Raw genomic sequence first — 10,142 nt, forward strand, 5'->3', positions numbered from 1 at the left:
TGGCGACTCGGCACCCACCAAGGACAGCGAGGGCGCCGAGGAAGGGGAGAAGGACGAGAAAAGCGAGAGTGAGGATGGGGAGCGGGAGCACGAGGAGGATGGGGAGAAGGACTCCGAGAAGAAGGAGAAGAGTGGGGTGACCCACGTTGCTGAGGAGCGGAACCAGACCCAGCCCAGCCCCACGCCCTCATCTCCCAACAGGACTGCCGAGGAGGGGGGGCATCAGACTATACCTGGGCACGAAGACCACCCCGCTGTCGCCACAGACCAGCCGGGCCAGAGGAGGGATGCCATCCCAGGCCTGGACCCTGACACGGTCACCTCCACCCAAGTGCCCCCCACAGCCACAGAGGAACAGTATGCAGGGAGTGATCCTAAGAGGCCCGAGATGCCGTCTAAAAAGCCGATGTCCCGAGGGGACCGATTTTCCGAGGATAGCAAATTTATCACTGTTAATCCAGGTAAGTGGCGCTGGTCCTCTTTGGGGGTTCCTGCTGCTGTGTACAGTCCCATCCTTTTTCTAAAACTTGGGAATAGAGTGATTCATATTCTTGGAAGCTGGCCAGGTGCAGTGGCTCATGCCTGTAATCCCAGCCCTTTGGGAGGCTGAGGTGAGAGGATTGCCTGAGTCCGGGAATTTGAGACTATCCTAGGCAACACAGCGAGACCCTGTCTCCACACAAAATAAAAAAAAAATTAGCCATGCATGGTAGCATGTGCCTGTAGTTCCAGCTACTCTGGAGGCTGAGGTGGGAAGATCTCCTGAGCCCAGAAGGTCAAGGCTGCGGTGGACCGTGATTGTGCTGCTGCACTTCAACCTGGGTGGCAGAGTAAGACCCCGACTCAAAAAAAGAAAAAAAAACCTTGGAATTCTATATGTCTCTGATGTAAAAGACGTGCATGCAAGAGTGTGTGTGCATTTGTGTGTCCCTATTTTATTCTAAGAAGAACTTACTCTCTTTGCTGGAATAAGTATTTCCTTGATGTTTGTTTCCCTGCCTTAGAGCAACTCCAGGGGCTTCACCCAGGCAGTGATATAAATTAATGAAAAAGGCATCGATCTTAAGAAATTTATTCATTAAGATTTCATTCCTTATCCATTCAGGACATCTATTTATAGATGGCCAGTTTTGTGCCAAGCACAGGGTGAGATGATGGCTCAGGCGAGCATGGTCTCCGCCTCTGGCATCTTATGGTATAAAGGGGAGGGCTGAGAGGTGACAGGCAGCAGCTAGCTAGAGGGCATGCCTGGAAGTTACAGAGCAGGAACATTAGGAAGCCAACAAGCTGAATGGTTAACTGGCTAGCCAGAACACCAGCTAAATGCCGTTTTCGATTGTGAATTAGTGATAGAAGAAAGAAACAGGATGCTGTTCAAGAGAATTGTGGGAGGACAGGGACCTAACTCAACAAAGAAAGGTTGTTCTGGAGAAGTAGCCTTTACATTGAAACTAAAGAATGAAAGGCTTCAGCCTGGGGAGGGCTGGTATTAGCTCAGGTCTTCTCTCCCAGAGAGGACCATTACTGCATGAATGAGCCAGTTCTAGACCGCAAGGCCAGGGCATGCGCATCTCACCTGGCCCTTACTGGTCAGTAGTGGCAATTTTGCTATCCTGTCGTATGCTCAAATCTTAATGAAGCATCCTGAAAGTTCTGCAAGGGAGCCATAAGCATGAGGGGTTGTTATTGTGTTGAGGGGTTTTCTTAATAAGAAATTCTTCATTTTGCCAGACTACAAGATGTTTAGCAACAATTTTTTTTTTTGCGTCTAAGCTGTTGTGGAGTTATAAGAGTGCAAAAAAAAAGCAACTGGTAAATATTTATTTGCTTTTGCACTTGTAAACATTAAAATTCATCTAAAGCTGAGATCTCGTATGTTAAGATACAACTTAGAATAAATTTTCATGTTTTGAATTACTTTCCTCTGAAAGCTGGTATGAACTAATTTTTTGAAGGGAGGGTCTCCTAAGGGGTGTTGCCCCATTTTGTTGTGGTTTGGGGGAAGGTGCAGAGGGGCGTTTTATGGAATCGGGTGAAGGAAATGTGGGGCCACTTGGGAAGCTGTTCCTGTGTCGACAATGACATTCCCTCTAGGAACTGCGATGAAAAAGTTGAATGTCTTGCGTTTGAAGAGATTAAAGAAAGATGCATGGAATGCCCACTGTATCCCAGGCACCAGACTAGGCATTTGCAGTGGAACATAGGTCAGATGAGACTTCTGTTCTTCTGGGGTTTACATTCCAGTGGGGGGAGCTTGAGAATGTTCCAGTAAACAAATGCATACCTTTAGATAGCCTTAATTGCTGGAGTCCGCGAGGAGGACAGTGTAATGCTCAGTAGCCAAGGATGACCTTTGAGCAGAGACTCAAGTAGTGAGAAGGAGCTAGCCACGCAGAGGTCCATGGAAGGTCATTCTAGGTTGTGGGAACAGCAGGTCCAGAAACCCTAAAGTGGAGATAAATTTGGATCGGTCAAGGAGCTATCAGAAGGCCAGTGTCATTAGGCCTTAGAGCATGAGGGGAAGAGGAAGGGAACGAGTTCAGAGACTGGCAGAGCTCAGATAAGGAACGGGCTCGTCGGCCATGCTGAGGATTTGGTCCTATTAGAAATGGGAAACCAGGCCTGGGCACAGTGGCTCAGGCCTGTAATCACAGCACTTGGAGAGGCCGAGGTGGGAGGATCACTTGAGTCCAGGAGTTTGAGACCAACCTGGGCAACAGAGTAAGACCTACCTCATCTCTACAAAAAAAGTAGCCTGGTGTGATAGTACTTACCTGTAGTCCCAGCTACTAGGGAGGCTGAGGTGGGAGGGTCATACTCCAGCCTGGGCGACAGAATGAAGACTCCAACTAAAAAAGAAAAGAAATGGTAAGTTTCCGCAGAGGAGTTACTCATCTGATGAACTTTCTGGAAAGATCATTTGGGCCTCTGTACGGAGGTGATGCAGGGAAGACAAGAACAGATGTGGAAGCCCAGTTAGCAGGCACTGGTGATGGTGGCGTGGACTAGTATATCTTCTGCAAAAAAAAGTGGCGGCCTTGGAATTGATTTTCGAACTTTATGGTTCGGCCTCTGGACTAATGGCTCTGGCCAAGTAATAATAGCCTACTCCTCTTAAACGTTTATCTGACCTCACTCCTGAAAAATATGGTGGCTTAGAATTTAGGTTGGGAGTATTCAGTTTGAGAGACAGGAGAGAGGTGGGACCGGGACTGCTTTAAGTAGGTGGAAATAAGTTCTTGCCATCAGTGTCAGATTCCACATACCAGGGAAAAGGAAGAAAAACCAGCTGGTAAACCTTGGGCACTACCAACTCCAGGTGTGGAACATGTGGGTCTTTAGTTCATTCCAGGTATCTGAGAGCATCCACCACCTTGACTTCTGGAGTCGGATCAAGCGGGCTCTGCCCCTTACTCAGACTCCTCAGGCAGGTCTTTGCTCGGTGTCCTCATCTGTGAAGTGATGATAATGATAGTCCTTAATGCAGAAGGTGATATGGATAAATAGAGTCACTCATCCTTGTTGTCAAGGAAGGAGGAGCTGTTAACAGCCAGATGCCACACAGTAACAATGGCCACTGTGAGGAGGCCCCTCCCAGGCTGTTCTTTTGCACTTGTCTGTGGAAATGTCTGAGCTGGGCGTGGTGGCTCATGCCTGTAATACTGGCACTTTGGGAGGCTGAGGTGGGAGAATTGCTTGAGCCCAAGAGTTCAGCCTGGGTGACATATTATAGCAAGACTCTATCTCTATGAAAAATTTTTTAAAAATTAGCCTGGCATGGTGGTGCTTACCTGTAGTCCCAGCTACTGGGGTGGCTGAGCTAGAAAGATCACCTGAGCCCAGGATGTCGAGGCAGTGCTGAGCTGGGATCATGACACTGCACTCCAGCCTGGGTGACAGAGGAGACCCCAACTCAAATAATCATAATGATGAACATGCAGATAATGATGATGATGATGATGAACATGCAGTTGACTGCCATTCAAAGTGACCCCCCAGTCCATTGCCTTGCTGGACTCTGGTGTGGCCATGTGCTCTTTGAGCTATGGCTGTTGCCAGGCTTCCTGATTTTGGCCCCCTCCCCCACCTCGAGGAGGTGAATCTTCTCTCTCTCTCTCTCTCTCTCTCTCTCATTTACTTTTAAATAAACTATATTTTCTAATTAAAAAAAAATAACCATCTCCCAGAATTCCAGCCCTTCCCCAACACTGGGCAATCAGAGCTTCTCCCTAGCCACCTTCAGCTCAGTGGGAAGGTCTTCCTCTTCCTAAGGCTGAAAAGGTTCTCCCTTCAGAATTTCAGGCAATTCAAATTTGAAAGCAGTAGTAGTGGTTGTTTAAGCCAGGGATCAACAAGGTTTTTCAGTAAAAGACCAGATAGCAAATACTCTCAGCTTTGCAGAGCACAGGTCTCTGTTGAAACTACTCAATTCTGCCTCGTGGCGTGAAAGCAGCTATCGACAATATTTAAATGAGCAGGTGTGACTGTATTCAAATAAAACTTGGTTTTCAAAAACAGGCCTGATTTGGGCCTGACCTGTCATTTGTCGACTCTTGGTTCAGGCAGAAATGTGTGTGTGCCTATCGGTTAATAGAAGGTGTGAGTAACTTGAGGGTGAAACCAGCCCACATCAGTGCATGATCCCCAAGGTCTCACTTCACTTCCATCCACCCTCACCCCAGCTTGTTCTTTTTAAAAAGAAATCACCATCATTTTAAAGTTAATGGTGATTTTTTTTTTTTTTGAGTTGGGGTCTCACTATGTCGCCCAGGCTGAAGTGCAGTGGCATACTCACAGCCACCCCAGTATCAACCTGCTGTACTTCGGCAATCCTTCTGCCTCAGCCTTCCAAGTAGCCGGAACTACAGGCATGCACTACCATGCCTGACCAATTTTTTTATTTATTGTAGAGACAAGGTCTCGCCAAGTTGCCCGGGCTGGTCTCAAACCCATGGGCTCAGGCAGTCCACTTGCCTCGGCCTCCCAAAGTACTGGGATTACAGGTTGAGCCACTGAACCTGGCCGATGGTGACTTATTTTAAAGACTGTGTGTTCATTTGTTTTAAAGCTATTCTACAAATGTTTTCTTCTTAAGTAAAAACAATTATTCTGATTTAGTCTCTGAAAAGAGTTGAAAAATTTAAAGTTACAAACTTATGCTATATTTTTGCAAGTATTTTTTTTTTTACAATATTTCCAAAAGGGTTGTTTTAAGTTTCTTTGATGTTTGATAAAGTTTAAGTACTATGAGTAGAAGCTTTAGTATTCTCTCCCAAGAAAGGAGAATTTTTCTACAGAAGAAGTGATGCGCTCAGATGCCTACAGAAATCAGACAAGTAATGTCAATGAGAAAAAAAGGATCAGGTGTTAGACATTAGGGGGTGGTAAGGACTGAAGCAAATTAGAGAGCATATGTCCTGTCTTAAAGGGGGCCATCTTACTCAGTTCCAACTGACTGTTGCCAGTAGGAATGTCTACTGAGCCAGAAATCCAGGTTTTTGTGCAGAATCTCTCAATTTTTAAGTGAGTTCATATTTTAAAAACAATTTTGCTCTCCCTTTTTAAAAAAACATGGGCAAAGTAAATACATCCCTGGGCCAGGACACTCTGCTATAGTGTTGATTGCCAGAGTTACAACTGCCCAGGAAGCCTCTCAGAAGGATTGGAGGCCTGCATGCAGTCACTGCCGCTCGCCAGGCACCTCCCTAGTACAGAGCCCTCAGCTGGGCGTGGGCTTCCTGGAAATTCAGTATAGGGTCCCTCCCTCAGGAGCCACAGCCTGAACGTGGAGGCAGCCCCAAAACCAGCTGATGCGGTCCAAAGTGCTTGGGATGGTATGCAGTACCACATGCACTAGAAAAAATATTTCAGACTCTGCATAGTCCACAGGCACATTGTTTAGTGCTGGGGTTTTGGTTTTTGTTTCCTTCAATCAGGGAAACTCATTTTGTTTGTCTGTTTTATAATCAACTCTTGCTCAGAACCCCAGTATGTCAACATTCATCACTGGAGGTTTACTGACCGCCTCTTCTGGGTCAGCCCTGAGTAAGGTGCTAAGGGGATGGTCCAGTTCAGGGGCCAGCATACTACCTACAGCTGAGAGGCCATATCTGGCCCATGGCCTGCGCTTATGTGGCCCATGAGCCTAAGGGTGTACAGAGTCAGCTGGAGCCTGTGGACTGCTGTTTTGCTTTGAGCCAGAGTGGAGGGTGCTGAGTTCCTGCTGCCCCACTCATTTGGGCAGACTCCGAGGTGTCTCTTAAGAACCTTCGAGCTCTCAGAAACCCAACCTGACAACCTTTGATTACAGAAATAATAATAGCATCATCAGTGAACATCTGTGTGGTGCTGGCTCTGCCCATGCTGGAGGCCAGCTCTTATGTCATTGATCCTGCCACACTCCCTGAACATTATGCTGTCGTTGTTGCCGCCATCACACCAGTGAGGAAAGTGAGGCTCAGGAGGTTAAGGAATGTGCCCAGGGCCCTGCGGCCATGGGAAGACAGAGCCCACACATGGCTGTTGGCTCCATGGTTCAGGCGAGCCCACCCCAAGTGGTGCTGCCTTCCTCCTGGCTTTGGTGCTAGTTCCCAGAGTAAGCACCATCAGATGATTTCAGATGAGATATTAATCATTAAGTGAAAGTTTTAATGTGTGCTTTTTAAAAGAGACCAACTTTCCATTTATGGCAGAGGTTCTCAAGCTGGGGCAGTTTTGTCTGTCTCCCCAGGAATATTTGGCAGTATCTGGAGACGTTTTTGGTTGTCACCATTTTTAGTTGCTGGCATCTAGTGGGTAGAGGCTGAGGCTGCTGCTAAATGTCATACAGTGCACAGCACAGCCCAGGACCAGAAATTATCTGGTCCAGAATGTCAACAGTACCAAGGTTGAGAAACCCTGATTTGTAGTGTTCATATAAAGTTTCCTTTTGGAAGAAGTTTACTTGGGGGGAAAAAAATAGTTAAAGACAAAATTAAGTAACAGTACAGTTTCACGAAGATAGGGCAGAAATTGTGAATGCAACACCCAACTGTCTGGAGACTGGGAACATTGTGGCACACTTTATTTAAAATAAATTATATCCGGCACTTGTATAAACTGTCAGAAGTTGTTTTCAGCCAAGACTAGTTTTGTTGGTCAGTTTCTTTTTGGAGAGATGTGTTCTTTATACTCTGCTTGCCCCTACTTCAGGCTGTCATCTCCCTGGCATGTCCACAGGAACTAGGTTGGGGCAACTTGAAGGGGTTATTCGGCTGCCAGTATGGTTTAGTTGCCTCCCAGAAAGTATCTGAGTCCTTGGAAGTTTCTGTTTCCTACTGACTGATCTTTGAACTAAGACATATTAAATCTTGTTGTGTAGAAAACCAGACCCCTCCAAGTCGATTTCTAAGAGGTTGGGTCAAGAATTCAGGTTGTATATTGACGTAAGATTAGTATACAGTTTCTGTCCCTGACTGACGTTGGAACCATGGGATCTTGCAGCCAAGTGTCTGTGGTGGCAGTCTGGTAGGTTGGGACTTGGCATATTTATGGGGCTTAGAAGTAAATTAGGATTTACCAAATGTCCCCAATTTCCCAAGACCTGATTGGAATAGAGACCATCGATGAGTTACGCTGTGTGCGATGGTAAGGGAGCACTCACCCACAGGCACCCTAGGCAGTGATTCGAATGGTGCTCTTATCCTACCCACACGTGTGAACACAGACCCAGTGTCTTGCTGCAGGAGAATGTATGTATTTGCAACCGACAAACAATCATTTCTCTGTAACTGTGGTTTAGGTAACGTCAGGCCTCCAGAAAAAGAAAGACCATTTTATGGCCCTGTACAAAAGCAGCTGCCTTATCACTTCATACCCATTAGGATGGCTACTATAAAACACACACACACACACACACACACACACACACACACACACACACACACACAGAAAATAAGTGTTAGCAAAAATGTGGAGAGATGGGAACTCAGCTGGGCATACAGCTGGTCCCTTTTTTTGTTTTTTGAGTCAGAACCTCATTCTGTCACCCAGGCTGGAGTGCAGTGGCACACTCACAGCCACCCCAGCATCGACCCACTGGGCTCAGGCAATCCTTCCACCTCAGCCTTCCAAGTATCTGTACACTACAGGTGTGCGCTATCATACCCAGCTAATTTTTTATTTATTGTAGAGATGAGATCTCACCAAGTTGCCCAGGCTGGTCTCGAACCCCTAGACTGAGGCAATCCTCTCTCCTTGGCCTCCCAATGTGCAGGGATTACAGGCTTGAGCCACCGCACCTGGCCACAGTTGAGTCTTGAACATGAGCTTGAACTGCACGCAACCACTTAGACACGGGTTTTCTTCCACCTCTGCCACCCCTGAAACAGTAAGACCACACCTCCTCTTCCTCCTTGGCCTACTGAATGTGAAGACATTGAGGATCTTTTTGATGATCTACTCCCACTTAATAAGTACTAAATATATTTTTTATTCCTAATGATTTTTAATAACATTTACCCCTCTTTATTGTAAGCATATAGTCTCGTATAATACCAACAACCTACAAAATATGTGTTAATCAACTGTTTATGCTATCAGTAAAGCTTCCAGTCTACCATAGGCTATTAGTAGTCAAGTTTTTGGGGAATCAAAAGTTATACATGGATTTTCAACTGTGCGGTGACTGGTGCTCCTAACTCCTGTGTTGTTCAGAGGTTAACTGTGTACCCAACAAGATCAAAAGCAGTATTTCAAAGAGTTACCTGTATACCCATGTTCGTAGCAGCATTATTTGCAATAGCCAAGAGGTAGAAGTAACCCAAGGGTTCATCGGTGAATGAAGCAATAGCCAAAATGAGATATACATTCAGTGGATATTATTCAGTCTTAAAAAGGAAGGACAAGCCAAGTTCGGTGACTCAGCCTGTAATCCCAGCATTTTGGGAGGCTGAGGTGAGTGGATTGCCTGAGCCCGCGGGTTCGAGACCTGCCTGGGCAACTTGGCGAGACCTCATCTCTACAATAAATCAAAAAATTAGCCAGGTGTGGTAGCGCGCGCCCGTAATTCCTGCTACTCAGAAGGCTGAGGCGGAAGGATCACCGAAGCCCAGCTGGTCGAGGCTGCGGTGGCTGGGAGTGGCCACTGCACTCCAGTCTGGGTGACAGAGTGAGACTCCAACTCAAAAAAAAAAAAAAGGAGAAGGACATCCTATCACGTGCTACAACATGGATGAACCTTGAGGACATGATGCTGAGTGAAATAAGCCTGTCACAAAAACACAAATTCCGTATGATTCCAGCTATATAAAGTACCCAGCAGAGTCAAATGTGTAGAGACAGAAAGTAGAATGGTGGTTGCCAGAGACTGGTGGAAGGGGGCAATGGGGAAGTTGTTTAATGGGTATAGAGTTGCAATTTTGCAAGATGAAAAAGTTATGGAGATTGGTTGCACAACAATATGAATATACTTAATATCACTGAATGATACCCTTAGAAATAGTTAAGATGGTTCATTTTGTGCTGTGTGTGTTTTATGTTTTTGTTTTTAAGTATGGTTCTTTTAAAAAAAAGCTGACCAGATACAATATCTCACCCCTATAATTCTAGCACTTTGGGAAGCTGAGGTGGGAGAATTGCTTGAGGCCAGGAGTTCAAGGCCAGCTTGTACAACAGCAACAACAACAAAAAAAAAATAGAAGAGCAGCTATCTCTAAAAAAACAACAGAAAAATTAGCCAGGCATAGTGGTGTGCGTCTGAAGTCTTAGCTACTTGGGAGGCTAAGGTGGGAGGATCACCTGAGCCCAGGAGGTCGAGGCTACAGTGAGTCTTGATCCATGCCACTGTGCTGCAGCCTGGGTGACAGAGCAAGACCCTGTCTCAAAAAAAAAAGAAAGGCAGCCATCTTAATTCCCGGATGTAGGCAGTTTTGTTTTGTTATTTTTTTGAGTTGGAGTCTCACTCTGTCGCCCAGACTGGAGTGCAGTGGCTGCTCCCGGCCACCGCAGCCTCGACCTGCTGGGCTCCGGCGATCCTTCCGCCTCAGCCTTCCAAGTAGCCGGAATTACAGGCATGCCCTACCACGACTGGCTGATTTTTTGATTTTATTGTGGAGATGAGGTCTCACTGCCCAGGCAGGTCTCGAACCCGCGGGCTCAGGCAA

General features: G+C 46.4%; 1 protein-coding gene across 1 annotated transcript in view; it reads left to right on the forward strand.

The window, feature by feature from the left end:
- The window catches only part of LOC103264935 (receptor-type tyrosine-protein phosphatase gamma-like), a 713,831-nt gene that overhangs the window by 627,707 nt on the left and 75,982 nt on the right, over window positions 1–10,142 (forward strand). Inside the window, 2 exon segments of the mRNA XM_008062632.2 lie at window positions 1–2; window positions 5–461. The exon segment at window positions 1–2 is cut by the window's left edge and continues 319 nt beyond it. Of these exon segments, the coding sequence (XP_008060823.2) occupies window positions 1–2; window positions 5–461 (459 nt within the window).

The sequence above is a fragment of the Carlito syrichta genome, unplaced genomic scaffold (assembly GCF_000164805.1).
Source record: "Carlito syrichta isolate Samal-C Ts95f unplaced genomic scaffold, Tarsius_syrichta-2.0.1 Scaffold305773, whole genome shotgun sequence".
NCBI lineage: Eukaryota > Metazoa > Chordata > Mammalia > Primates > Tarsiidae > Carlito > Carlito syrichta.